Source organism: Silurus aristotelis, assembly GCF_946808225.1.
Source record: "Silurus aristotelis genome assembly, chromosome: 1".
Classification (NCBI taxonomy): Eukaryota; Metazoa; Chordata; class Actinopteri; order Siluriformes; family Siluridae; genus Silurus; species Silurus aristotelis.
Window position 1 is genome coordinate 33,932,365 of NC_139574.1, and position 15,802 is coordinate 33,948,166.

Consider the following 15,802-nt stretch of genomic DNA (forward strand, 5'->3'; position numbering starts at 1 on the left):
TGACTATATACTATATATCTGTATATGACCTCCATTCTTTACCTAAATATTTACTCTAGCAACCTGGAATACAGCATTTATTTTTTTATTTTTAGACATCTAAGAACCACTTACTTTCCAAGAAAAAAGCTCCAATTGTCTCCAGTAGCATAAAGCAATTTGAATCAGCAAGCATAATGTGGTCTTTAATGGTTTCTCCAATGGATTAATAACGACTGTTTAAGATTTAAATAAAGCTTGTGGGTTCTTGTTTAATGTTGTGCTTTCGTCAACCAGAAATGTTCACATAATCATTGACGGCAAACACAGCAAATGTATTACGTTGGTTTGAAAATGTTTTTGCATCAGAGACAGTTCGAGTCTTCAGAGGAAACCCACTGGAGAGGCAGAGCTTGGGACATTTCTCCATCTTCACATCCACATCTCAATCCCCTCCCTGTTATCTCTTCATCTATCTGTGATGGACTTATATCTGGAATTATATCTGCAATTTCATGGCATGTTAAAATGCATCATCATGTGCTTTCCATATCTCATTCATCCTCCTCCTCATCATGCTCATCATCAAAAAAAAGAGTCGACTCATTCATATTGAACCGACTCGTGTATAAAACGGTGCACTTCTCGCGCGTCACGATCAACCAACCCATCATCTATACTATACCTGGCTTCTCGGAAAACACTCTCATCTCACTGGTGTTATAAACTATGCTAAGTCCAGGGGCGACCTAAAGCCTTCTGAATTAGGATAAGAAAGCTATAGAGGCATCGACTCGGGCTCTGTCTCTTTATACACTGCAATCGCTCACCGATCCGAGCGCGCGCAAAAAAAAAAAAAAGAAAGAAAAAAAAAGAAAGAAAGAAAGAAAAAATTCATCCCCATTCCTGCGACCGATGTCCTCCTCATCCGAGCCGACATGGCTGTATGGACGGCGTTGTGCATACTGCTGGCTACTGCAGCAAGTAAGTCACAATCTGTTATTTTACAGATTAAAGAGATAATACTAGGAATAACAATAATAATAAAAAAAAATCCGTGCGTGTCCTATTTTATTTGCGCGCGCACGTCTGTGCGTGTATGTGTGTATGCGCGAGTGCGCGCCTTCGAGCTTTTCGATGCATAGATTCTCACACTGATCGGCTTTATGTCATAAACGAAAAAAAAAAAAAACGACGTGAAACAAACATAGACATTATTTACATGGGAATTTAAATGAACAAACAAACAAACAAACAAATAAAAAAATAAAAAAATAAATAAAAATAAATAAATACATGATTTATGTCTTTGAATGCAGGCCTGGAGAAGGAATAATGATTTCCTAAGTTGTAAATTTCTTTTTTCAATGAATATTATTCTGTGTGGTGAATTGTATTTATTTGTTTGTTTGTTTAATTTATTCATAAGAACCATAATTAAAATACGCGGATAATATATGAGTATGATGACGTATAACGTCCTGCTGTGTGATCCAGTGTGTGATCTCTCTCTGTGTGTGTGTGTGTGTGTGTGTGTGTGTGTGTGTGTGTGTGTGTGTGTGTGTGTGTGTGTGTGTGTGTATGTTGATGAGAGGCATCCTTCAGGCATCCTTCAACCAGACACGTGTATTAATGAGTTGGAGAGATCACGTCTTATTTAGGCATGTCTAACCCCCTCAGTGGCCTTAAGTGTGTGTGTGTGTGTGTGTGTGTGTGTGTGTGTGTGTGTATGTGTGTGTGCCTGTGAAGAGTTTGATATTTGGATGTTGGCATAGATGTGTGTCTATGTGTGTGTGAGTGCGTTCACATATCAGCTTGTGTTAATCAGGGATGTTAACAGAAAGTCATTGGCAGTATTGAACAAGACAATGAATAATTACTTGTGCAGTGTGAACGCTGCAGATGTGGGGACACACACACACACACACACCAAAAGTCCAGCTAATTCACAGATTAGGTTAATTGAAAGAACGACTCAGTAAACAGAGGAAATAAAGTAAGAGATCGGGGTCTAAGGAGCATCAGTGTACATCCTGTAGGCCTTCATCGTGCATTCATCTTCATGAGTCTTTCTCAGAGAGAATTTAAGGAGGCAACAGAGGAGACAACCTGCGAGGTTCATTAACTAGCATGAGTGCAGCTATATTCTCATTAACTAGCATCAAGTCAGCAGGAGATGGGGTTAATGAGCTCAGCAGTGTCATGTACATGCATGGAGGCCTATATTCATGATTATTCACAGAGACAGTGCCATTCTATCTCTAATCATCCATGTTTGTATGACAAAGAGACAAAAAATCACTATTTACTCAATTCGTTGTTCCAAATTTACTCAAATTCCTTGTTTATTTCCTTTATTCTGTCCGGTACTCATGAGCACTCAAGAAGCAAGATCCGTCGTGACAAAACAAAAAGAAAACCTGGGTTTTTTATCTGAAGCGGTCCACAGCACCATTGCAATATCTCTTCTACATAAAAATTACACTTTGCGTAATAGATGGCCTCGTATGGGCCTGCATATCATTATCCTTTTCATTTGCTGCTAATCCCTTTGAAAGGAAATTGGCTAAAAGATTGCTGTGCTTCATTCTTATATCTGTACAAGGCTTCTTTTTCAGCTGCTGCCGTTAGGTCTCGCCACTAGAAATCATCCGTCTCTATACCACCCTGTCTTCTCCATATGGCTATTTCAAACCAATAATATCTGTACATATATATGACAGATATACGAATGGTTTATTGCAAAATTTACGCAGGATTTCTATACACCAACGGTTCATAGAACTGTATAGATTATTGTACCACTTTGGAACCATGATGATAGCTTCAGACTGCAGTTGCCTAGAACAGTTTTGCACTCAGGTCTCCATCAGTGGACATTTGATGAAGTAGACTTCATGATAAGACTGAAATGCATTTTCCGGTTGCAATCTTTGTAACTAGTGAGTACACAGTTATAAAAGAGAATCGCACTGTCACCAAAATGAGGATTTTGAGGGAGCTTGTACCTCTAAAGGTTCCTTCCTCATATCATCACTGCCATCAACTCTGGTATTCTCCTTTAGGGATAATACATTCATATGGATAAATGCATTAATTCAAATGTTATATATTGTTCTGAAATAAAAGTGCTATAGAAATTAAACTGAGTTAAGTAGAAATATGAAATGACCTGCATACTAAATCAAATCGAATAAAATTTTATTTGTCACATACACATACATACAGAGTATGACATGCAGTAAAATGCTTTTTACGACATGCTGTACTTACACATTTTGTATTGGCACACACGATCAAATCCAGGCTTATGTCTACAGTAGATAGCAATAAAGCACACAGAAGAAGTTTATAATGACAGCTCAGGCAAGCAGTAGAAACACTGCAAAACTCCAAGTGCTCTATCAAGTGCCAAAAAAGACAAGACAATCTAAGAGTGGTGTCTTCACAGCCAAAGCAGGGATCAATACAGACTTCCTGTCATCTAAATTGCCATCTTTAGTACTCTCATTAAGAGCAATTAGCATCAGTGTTTCAGTTCTGGCCCTGCCGCGAGGGTTGTGTGTTTTCCGTATGCTTTCTTCAGATAAAGCTATGCAGACTGGTGAGGGTTCTGCCTCCGGATGTAGTGAAGATGAATTGCTATGGAGTGACGTACAATCTTAATCCATCATAAATCAATAACAGAGGCAGACAAGGTCAGGACACGTGTACCACCCACGGTTACCTCCATCATCAGTTCGGCTGTTCTCTCCACACATCATTCTTCTCAGAGACAATCAGAGTGCAGCAGCTTTTATCTGCCCTGTATCTCTGTTTCTTTGCTCTGTGTAGAGAGCATGTGTTTTCTTACTGCACCAGATAACACTGCACATAAACAACACTATGGTAGATGGACACAAGTTTGTGGACACCTGATCATTACATTCATCACGCTTTCTAAAATCTCTCAACATTCCACATTTAGTCCCCATGTGGTGTTCGATTAACCCTCACTCTTATGGGAAGATATTCCGCTAGATTTTGTAGTGTGTTCACGCAGTTTTGCGTTATTTCAGCCACAAGGGTGTTAGTAAAGTCAGGTATTGATGTAGCTGAGGTGAGGAGGCCTGGGGTGCAGTCAGTGTTCTAAATTATACCAAAGGTGTTCAGTAGGGTTGAGGCCAGAGCTCTAAAACTGCCCAATCAAGATCTTCCTCTCTAAACCATGTGAAGCATTTCTTAATGGCTTTGTGCACAGCAGCATTGTCATTCTGAAACAAGTTTGGGTCTATTAGTTATAGTAAAAGGAGAATTTTATTTTACCACATTCAATGACATCCTAAACAATTGTGTGTCTCCAACATTGGAGTATTAGTTGGGATAAGAACCACATAAGGCTGTAAAAGTCATGTGTTCTAATAATCTTTGTCCATATTTTGTAAATACAGAGAAGACCAGGAAATACCATAAATTGGACTTGATACACTGATAAAAAAACAAAAACCCATTCATCACACATATTTAATCATTTAGGCTTTTCTGATTTTGTGCATATTGACAGTTTCCAAAAGCATATTTAATGTGTTTTTCAGTAGAACGATTTTGATCTGCTTATGCTCATGAAAACTGAATTAGTACTATATGTGGAAATGATTGAAACTGCATTACTCTTTTATATTAGCTGTAAGTTGATGAGTTTTGCTGTTTCTCTCCCACCGGAGATGGAGTTGTTTTATCACAGGTATAAACTGGAGATGTACTGATCTGGAGATGTATGAGTGTCAGCAGACTCATACTAACTTATACTGAATACACTTAGGACTGCTTGCCTACAGTATATAGTATATAGCAATTTTTATAGTATATATAAATTTTAATAATTCTTCCTGCTTGTTAGGGATCTAAATTTAAATTAGAATGAATGGACATCAGGTGCCACCCACATGAGGATGGGTTTCCTTTTGAGTCTGGTTCCTCCCAAGGTCTTTTTCCTCATACCATCTCAGGTTTTTTCCTTGCAACTCTCACTGCTGGTTTGCTCATTGAGAATAGACTTATTAGGAACTAAACCTACAGCCACTAAAATTTTAATTACAGTTTAATAACCTGTTTATCTCTGTAAAGCTGCTTTGGGACAATGTCCATTGTTAAAAATTTAGATTCTTTTAAAGCTGCTTATCTTTATAATGTTTATTGTTAAAGGTGTTACAAAAATAAATAATTGATTAGCATTAGGGCAGATAGTGGCCTAGAACTCAAGTCGCTATCATGTTTATTGAGCTGCTCAATTAACGTGTTTTTAACACTAATCACGCTTGAGAACAAGTAACAATTATTCCTCAAACATGCTACTAAAAAGTGTTGTACTGCATCAAAAATTTCCCCTTTTTATTATCATATAACACAAATACAGAGGAAAAGACACAGGTCCATGATAGCATTATTGTATACTACAGGCCTTCAGGGTCATTATCTGCATACAGCTGATGCAATTGCACTTTGTGCATGCATTTAATTCCAACTGTCTCTTCTTCTGAGAGGAATTCAGAGTTACTGAAGGTATGGGGGGGATAGGTCACCTTCTGTTCTATATTTAGCCCCTATTCCATACACAAGACTGCACAAACACATACACACTCATACACACTCTCAGACACACACTCCTTATTCTCTTATGTACACAAATCTGCTCTTTCAAAGGCATTTCTTGACTCCCTATACTGCAGCTCTGCATCTTTTAGCTCTGATTAAAAAGGAACTTCCTGTCAGCTAATCTCAATTGACTTTCCTTAAAGATCTGTGAATAACTGTAAAAAAAAAAGATCAGAAATAATGAAAGTAAAAATACTGTTTACAGTTAATAGTGCTGTTTAACCATTACTTTATGAATCAAAGAACATTTTATTAACAATGTTAAAAGTGTTATTTTTGAAAAATATATACAAATGTTTAAAGAAGCCTGATTGTAAGATGTGTTTGGGGCCTTGCTTAAAGGGCCAGGAGTGGGACCTTGGTGGTGCTGGGTTTTGGACTCATGATCTTCTGATCAAAAGTCTAATGACTCAACCAGCATCTTTATATACTGTCGAATAAAATGTTATGGAAAGGGGTTGAAACTAGAAATAGTCTCAACCCGAAGTCATGTGTCCTATAATTAAATGGTCAGGTGTAAAATAGAAAAAAAGGCAAATTTAGAGATACTGAAAACTTTATAAGGAACACTACAGTAATACTTTTTCTCCCAAAACAGCCACAATGTTTAATGGCACTTTATCGATTTCACAAGCTTTTGGAGAACTTCTTTGGAGATTCTGCTCCATGCTGAAATGATTACATTATGGAAATTCCTGCTGATCTTTTAGGTGCTCTTTCATGCTGTGACTCTCTGTTCTACCAAAATCTCAAAAGTCTTCTACTCGATTAGGACCTGGCGATTGGAAGGCCACTAAAGACAACTGAACCAGATTCAGATGGCTTTTGAAATGGATTTATTCATTAGAAGATAAATTGTGGGCATATATGGATACACATGGTCAGCAACAATACTTCAATTCAAATCAATTTATTTTTATTTGTACAGCGCTTTTAACAACGACCATCTTCTCAAAGCAGCTTTACACTGATAATGTGGTGATAAAAATGAATAAGATGTTCTTTATTAGTGTAAGTTTGTCCCTGATGAGCAAACCGGTGGCGACTGTGGCAAGGAAAAACTCCCAGAGATGGCATAAGGAAGAAACCTTGAGAGGAAGCAAAACTCAAATAGATTGTAGCATTAAGTCCAAACCGTTCCAAAAAACACTCCTCACACCATTACACAACTGCCACCAGCCTGGACTGTTCACACAAGGCAGGTTTAATGCTGTTGGGGCCCAATTCTGCCAGGACTCCACATTCATCAGGCCAAGCTAGTCTTTTTTTCCCAGTCTTTAACTGTTCAGTTTTGGTGCACTTGTGCCCACTGTAGCTTCAACTGTCTTTTCTTTGCTGACAGAAGATGAACCAATGTAATAATTAACTGTATTAACCCAGCCACTTTGATATCTTGTGCATTCTAAAATGTTTTATTTTCTGCTCACCACGACAAGAGTTGTAATCTGAGTTACGATAGCATTTCTGTCAGGTCAAACCAGTCATTGGAGAATGGCCAGACTTCTTTCATCAATACAGCATTTCCATCTGAAGACCACCTGCTCACTGAATGTACGTTTTGAATGGCACCATTCTGAGTAAACTCTAGCGACTGTTCTGTGAAAAAAAAGGAGATCCCAGGAGATCAGCAGTAGTAAAAAATACTCTAAAGAGCCCACCTGGTACCAACAATCATGCCACTGAGATCACATTTTATCCCATGCTGATGGTTGATGTAAACATTACTTGATGTTGCTGGTCTGCATTTGCATGATTTTATGAACTGCACTGCCACACATGATTGGTTCTTCAAATAACTGCATAAATACGTAGGTGTACAGACCCTTTTAATAAAATACTGTGTATATGTACACAATTTGGATATTACTGAATAGCTTATGATTTATGCTGATATATGACTATTGTACTGAACATGAACCTAAATCACATTTATTTACAATAAGCTAAATTTGGATACTCTTTGATTCCTTGTTGATGTGATACTAGTTTTTGTTTAATGTGCTAATGTTAAAATTAATTTCCCAGCACTGGGACAAATGAACTGTACAGTAGATTAATAAGTCTGTTCTGCCATGATATATGCTACAAACGCACTCTTTCCAGAAACGTAGCTCATGTTTAGAAATGCTGGCACTGATATGCTGTTACACTGATGGCAATAACATAGGCCATGATAATGATTAAAAATGAATGTGTTTCATTTAATGCTGCGGTTGGCATTTAAAGCTCAGTAAAGAATGTCAGGGAACAATTTGATCTTCGAGGGGGTGGGGAAGCTTCACTGCTCATATCCTTATTTAACCTTTTTATGCATTTGGTCCCAACTGGAATGAGCCTTTTAATAATATGTGCACACAAACACATTTATCTAACCAAAGTATCAGATTGGGAATGATGTGCAGACTTATATAGTTTCATTTCTGTTTATCAGACTGATATACAAAAACCTACTCACTATTATCTTTTTTTTTTCAACATTGGACTGTTAAACATGATAAAAAGTGATATATGCAACGAGGTCATTTTAAAGATAAAGATAAAGTCAGAGTTTAAAGAGTCAAGAATCGTCTGTTGTGGTCACTATATTGGGGAATGATTTTCTTACTTTGCTGCACAACACAAACATAACTAGAGCTGAAAGATGGCAAAAAAACCCCTCTTACTTTGAAAGAGAACACACGGTACTTCAGCAAAGCCAATAACATACAGATGAACCTTTATGTCTTATCTGCCCCCCAACCACACTGCTGATTCAACTTAAACCAACAGAAAACATATCCAATTTCTCATTCCTGATTTGCTTTCCCTGCCCTAGAGAACATCTAAAAAGCACTTAAGAGGACATAAGTGTGGGTAGAGGATATCAGTGTTTCAGTGTTTAGTTTCATCAGGAGGAGAAAATCTCCACATTATTATAGGGACAGTATGTTGATTACTAACTAACTAACATTTGCCATACAGCCATGTTGATGCATGACAGACAGGAATTAAAATGGTGCCTTCTTAGTAAATGCTATTACAGGTAGACTCCAACTTACGACGTAGATAGGGAACCGGTTGTAAGTCAATCAAGTCACAAGTCTAGATGAGTGACTACTCTATGATGCATTCTAAAGCAGACATAAAGAGGCACTGTAAACACATTTACATATTTTTACATAGCACATAGCAGAATCTTTCAATCTTTAAAACATCAGTGACACAACACAAGAATATTTAGAAATTCAGCTACTGTACAATACATAACATGTTTAGTGGTGTGGCATCTTTTAGGGTTGAGTGAAGACATCGATTTTTGTAGAGTACTGATTTATGTACGCTATCATACATTATAACTATAAATTAGGCAGTTAGTTAGCAAGCTAGTAAAATGCCACCTGTTTAAAAGTATATGACCTAAATCACCTGAAACACACTGTACATGAATACATTATGGAAAGACAGAGTTTTTCTTATCAGCTTTAATATCAGGTTACAGAAATAGTCTTTTTTTTCCCCAAGCTAAAACTAGCGCAAACAAGCCCACACATGCCATATACCAATATATCTCCCCTTCCCAATTCCAGCAAATCCAATATCTACACACTTTTTTTCCTATGGCACATACAATCCGAGCACATGTGCAGACACAACCAGACGCAGGAGTGCCCCACAAAAATAAATCATGTCCAAAGTGCTATCGATCTAAAACCTTTTATAGTGCATTTGAAAAGGGGAAATCGGTTTAGAGGGGAAATAAGGAATGGAGATGTCAAAAGTATTTGGTGGCTATCCCTCAAAGTTGCTGTCATCAATTTTGTAAGAACATTTTGGGTTAAACTGTCCCGATATATCTATCAATATATTGCATGCATCGATCAATAAAATAATAAATAATAAAAACAATCAGCTAACAATCAGTCTGGCCCTGTTAGAATATTATAAAGTAAGCTGAAAAGAAAGTTGCACAGTTTGATGAAGAAAGGTGTTAGAAATCTATGGTGTCATTATTATGTAATGGCTTGATGTTTGTAACATGTAGTGTACAGCACAGTGAAATTCTTTCTTGGGGTCTGAGTGCAGGGTCAGCAATGTTACAGTGCCCCTGGAGCACAGAAGATAAAAGGCCCTAAGAGTGTCCACTTGGCAATACCATGAAACCCCAACCTTTCGATCAGTATCCCAGAGCCTTAACCACTGCGCTACCATGGTGCAATGAAAAAGTGAGTATACAAAAAAGAAGGAACCAAGAGTGAACAACAGTGTCACTTTTCAGCCCTGAAGAGCTTTTGTACTTTGTTGCTCTGCCTAAAAACTGTCATCCTCACAAACTGTAACCTTACACACAACATTGTAAGTAGAAGAAAAAACAGTGCTTTCCAGCATCAGTTTGGGTAGAAAGCTGTGACTGCTTTAAAATATTTTGAAAACCAGTACTGATCCTGCTAAATAGCTAATTCTACCAATGTAACTCTATTGTCATTTCAACCTTTATGATAACATTAAACTATATATTTTTTTACATAGAAACCTTTAAGCAATTTCTGTTGTTGATTTGTTTTTCTTTTTTTAATGTTCAGAGATAAATTGTTCTCAGGGACCAGCAACTCTACTAAGAGAGACAATTCAAAATATAACCCATCCACCCATGTTTCTTTACTGATATTTTGTACAGCCTGACAACAATGCCCATAATGTGGTTAACCAGCATTCATAAGAATTGCATGAGGAACATTCTAATAATTTATTTTCCATCCATAATTTGGATAAGAAGCTGCAGATGATCTTTAATTTCCTGTTATAGAAGCAAAACTGAAGGGTAACAAGGGTGAAATGTGATGGTTAGGTCTTCATGAACTTTTAGACATGTAGGTTCCATTAATGTGTTATGTTGTTAACCTGAATCATACACAGAGATTGTTTAATATACATTTGTATAATTAGCTTTTATCTTTGCTTCATATAAACTTGTATGAACATAATATCATAACATCAGCAGGACACAAAGGGCAGACAATTTTGTAATCACTTCCTTAAAAGCTGACCAAAGAGTTCATGGCTGAGTAGTTTTGAGTTTAATGCAGGTTTTCACCTGACTTTTAAAACATTTTCATTGTAAGCCCTAATGGTGTTATTAGCATTTTTTTTTAATTAGGAATTTTTTTATAGAGAATAGGACGATGAATATGATTCGGACACATTCGAAGATTAGCTCAATGTAATGCTTCTTTCCACCACTGTACATTAGGGTGTAAATGAGGTGCTGGTAATGGTTTAAGCCAATGTCCAGTAGTTGACTAATGCAATTTTATTTTTAATAGAACACATTCACATAAATAATATAGCCACAAAGCAAATGTAAACGCTATTACGTCCGATTATGATGATTCTTCCCAAATGTAGGTATGACACAATTATTAAATATTAACGCTGATACTTTAGGCATATTGTGTGATATACTGTTTGATAACAGAAACATTTAAATTAGGTTAAAAATGTTCTTCTTGGACTTGATACAATGTTACAACTGTTCTGATATGTAGACTATTTTTGCTTTGACATTTTGTACTCTCTGCTAATCATTCGTCTTACATATTGTTTGATAATTACCATGTATGACTGATAACTACAACACAATGAAAATGGCTAGTTGTTTAGAGTAAGGAACATTATTCTAGACCTAGCGACAGGCCAGGAAGCTTAATAGGTTGTAAATCTTGAGGCATACGGCAAGGGACACATTGTATTTGGAAAAAATTTTATGTGACCTTATTATCTATACTGGTATAGCCTTATGTTGATGTATAACCTTTTCAGGTTTATAGTTAGAATTGATTAGAGTATACTCAATTCAATAGCAATAAGCAGGTCAGGAAATGAGCTCTCCTTCTCGTACGCCTTTGCTGAGGCAAGACAAGGCATGGTGTAACACAATCAGTTGTGTGGTACAGATATTTTTGGCCTTTTGTTTTTCTTATTAATACTTATATATAAAACATATATAAGCCCCCTTCCAACAACCCTGTCTTCTTCTTGTTGATTTAATTTCCAGTTTTACTGTGTGAGTTACAGGAACTATTTAATCACTAGATTAATCTTTTCTTTCCTTGTTTCTTATATATCCAAATGTCATATGAGATGATTGAAAGTAAATGCAGGTGCAGATTATTTAATTTATATATATTATATACAAACTATCAGGGAACCACCAGCCACGCCTCCCTCCAAGGGGGAAGTCACAGTTTCGCAGGAGAAGGAACATACCTTATAAAGTTTGACAACTCCTACTCCTTATGGCGGAACAAGACTCTGTACTACAGAGTGTACTACAGTGCCTGAGGAACCATGAGCACATCTGCAGATGAATGTTTTGATAATATATATTTTCGATCCATATATAGATAAATATTTCCAACACTGTACACATATCATTCCTGCTATTAATTCATAGACTGATTTTTATTTCAAATGCAAATTTTATTGTGTAGATGCTAAGCCAAACTCTGTTAATCCACTGTGTCCTAGTCTATAGTGGGATCTTGAGTGGGATCGTATAGCTTGGTCAGTGTGCAAACGCGTTGTGTTTTTTTCAATAGTGTGGCGAATTTGTGAAGTGCAGATATATGTTTTGTATTTATATTGTCTCTTCTTACCAAAACACACAACGGGTAAAATACAGTGGTTCAGGGAAAGATGTTAAGGTAAAGAAATTACTTAATTATAATAATTTCTTTACTTAAACATCTTTCCCTGAACCACTGTATTTTACCCGTTGTGTGTTTTGGTCCCTCCAAGGCTCAAACTCTTACTCAGTCTCTCCCTGCTCTAATCACCTACACCTGTTCCCCATTACCCTTCCCTTTAATAAAGTTCCCCCTCACTCACTGTTGGATCTACTCGTTGCTATCATAGATCTACCGGACTACCGAAAACAACATGAAACAATGTGATGCAGCGATAAACATGAGAGGGGCAAAGTGAGACTTACATACATGTGCCAGTTAAGAGTGAAACAGAAAACAGGTGCTTGTAACAAGTGGCATTTAATTTGGTCATGTGATGCAGGCATGGACATGCATTGGCTGCTGGGAAACATAGTTCATGATCTATAATCCTGGTATACAGTTTGCTTTAACAGTGTTTTCTTGTAGTGGTGCTAATGCAAATTGTATAGCAAAGTTTAAAGCATTTTCACTGCATTTCATTTCATTTCATTTCATGAAGAAGTCTTACTGAAGAATGTGATATGTGTACATTACAGGACAGAAGTTACATGTCCCAGCTAGCAAAAGTCATAGTATAGTGCCTATTTATCAGAGACCAAATTGGCATATTTAACCCCTGACCTATTCAGTAACCCAAAGTCTTTATTTGTAGTGTTTTTTGTTTAGTTTAAAAAAAAAAAAAAAAAAAATTAAAAACATACTCTATTTTTTATTGAAACTAATTCTTCTAATGCAAAGTGGGCAAAGGAAAACCTTTTCTGGTACTTGGGCTCCACTTACTCTATTACTCACCATATTACTGCAAAGCACAAACATCGCAATGCAAATAGCATTCCAAATTAACATTTTAAGATTTTATAGTAATAGTAATATGGTAGACTAATGTTTGTGATTATTGTAATTAAAAAAAATTTTTTAAGTGCATGTGTGCAGCATTTAATGCAAAACAACACAAGACAGTGAGACGGTAAACATTGCAGCAATGATCCTTATTATATTTTTTTTATGAAGATCCCATTCCTCATTTGCTAATATAATAACCACTACTTTTCTGGGAAGGATTTCCACTTGAGTTTGAAGCATAGATCTGAGGTCAGGGACTGATGTCAGGTGAAAAGGCCTGGGGTGCTTTTAAATTCATCCCAAAGGCATTCGGTAGGGCTGAAGTAAAGGCTCTGTACAGGAAAACTAATATTTTAATGGAAATAACTTTCTGTACATGGGAATTGTCAGGCTGAAACAGGTTTGGTCTTCATAGTTCCAAAAAAGGGAAATTGTAATACTACAGCATGCCAATTTGGGGGCCACATTCTTTTGACCATACAGAGCACTCACTCTGCAAATTTATATCATAGATGTTGACCAATAGGCCTTTAAGCTTTTAAGTCTATCCAGTCTAAAGTGTTGGAAAACAAATGTTAAGACATATGGATTTATTACATTGTGCCTCAGTCGCATCCTGTCTCTAAAAGACAACAGAACAGGGCAAGTTAACACAGGGGAAGACTAAAAATACAAGAAAAATTGTGTTCATAGACTCCAAGAGTTATAAATAAAGCTTGCACCATGCACATATTATATAATTTGAACTAGTAACACACACACACACACACACACACACACACACACACACACACACACACACACACACACACTTTTGTCACTGCATACAAACACTCATAAAGGTGGGTAGGATATATTCCATCCCCAGGACCTTAATGCAGAATACAATACAGAAGCTTCATACAAATACTGACTTCTTGAGGTGCAGATAGTATGACAAATTAAAACCAAATGATGGGTGCGATAATAAGGGATTCTGTGGAGACTGAACATGACAGCCATCTGAATCTGGGTCTGAGGAGCTGCTGTAAGCTGAGTGTACAGACGGAGAACATAACAGCAAGAGAGGCTAGTTTATGGTGCATGATTAGGCTCTTCATTGATCTGCTGTGTTAAGCCATCACTCATGCATACTGGACAGAGAGAGAGGAGAGAGAAAGAGGAGGAAAAGAGAAAGATTGATGGTCAGGGAGAGAAATGAAAGAGGTAGGATGTGCACTTTATATCGACTCTGAGCATGTATAAGCCTTATATGCAAAAGACAGAGTGAGAGAACTGTAGCGTGGATACCCCCTGGGACTGGACCACATGCTGCATTCTGCCTTGACAAAAGAGGTTTTAGTTGGGGTGGATAAAAAAAAAAAAAAGGGAGAGATCCAAACTCATAGCACATATTTACTAAGAATTGTACAATATAAAATGCTTTACAAGGTAAAATACTTCACAGGTGTACCCACTGACACTATTGTATTTGGCTTTCCATGATTTTCAGCATTTCAATAAATGTTATTATTATGCCTGGTATATATTTTATGATTTTGGGCTGCCCCAGATTGAATATGACCAAAGTGAAACAATTGTAACAATTTCTTTGGTCCTAAATGGTGGCCCTATATCATACTATGAGAGAGGTTTAAAGATGGCCACTGTCTTAGACTTGTAACCAAGAATAGGCTGTAAAAACCTTAGGATGACCATCTCACAGTTTGCTTCAACCACCTACATCTACTGACTAGCCAATAAAAATGCAACATGAAATGATATACTGATTTATGTATGCTTACCTCAAGCGCTCTTTGCACATTTGGTATCCCAAGTTGGATTCTTTTTCCCAGCAATGAAAATGGGGGTGGGGTCAATATTCTCCTTCTCTTTCTGCATCTTGCTCTGTTTGTTTACCATTGCTGACAATTGTATATTGACAGTATATGTTGACAATATGTCATTTATATAAACCAAATTTGAATAAAATAATTGTTAGCAATGAATGATGGATGTAGTCTTGCACCTCAGAGGTTTCTTATTCAATGTTAGTTGAGATGTATTATCTATTCATAGGTAGCGAAGGAGCTGACACAGAGGAGCGTCTGGTTGAACATCTCCTAAATCCTGCTCACTACAACAAACTGATTCGACCAGCAACAAATGGCTCAGAGTTGGTAACTGTGCAGCTAATGGTCTCACTGGCACAGCTAATCAGCGTGGTGAGGACAGCTTTCCATTTCCTATTGTAAAATGTCCATATTTTTTCCAAAAGTTTCATACTGCATTAAATACTAATATATTTGGTTATATTATATACAAAGCAGTTTAACCTAATTTTGGGTACTTTAACGCAACCTAACTTTACTGAACTTTACACTACAACTAAATATTAATAACAATTGAGTATAAGTGAGGTCAGTATAAAAATTTTGCAGTCATCTAATCTCTACTAACCAGCAAATATAAACAGAAATTCCTGTATATAGTCATTTAAAAACAACAACAAATCAATACAACAAAGAAGACCCAGGACTGTTGAGTGCCTAAATCCTGTATCCGACACAAATGGGACAAAATTCCTCTCCCAAAAATTCAGCAACTACTCTCCCCAGTTCACAGACATATACAGACTGTTGTTAAAAAAGAGAGAATGCTAC

At 36.8% G+C, this 15,802-nt stretch overlaps 1 protein-coding gene across 1 annotated transcript in view; it reads left to right on the plus strand.

The window, feature by feature from the left end:
• The first annotated feature begins 593 nt into the window (after positions 1–593).
• The window catches only part of chrnb2 (cholinergic receptor, nicotinic, beta 2), a 28,029-nt gene continuing 12,820 nt past the window's right edge, over positions 594–15,802 (plus strand). Inside the window, exons 1-2 of the mRNA XM_083537712.1 lie at positions 594–963; positions 15,219–15,364. Coding sequence (XP_083393838.1) covers positions 918–963; positions 15,219–15,364 — 192 coding nt within the window. The 5' untranslated portion in view covers positions 594–917. The remainder of the gene's footprint in view (positions 964–15,218; positions 15,365–15,802) is intronic.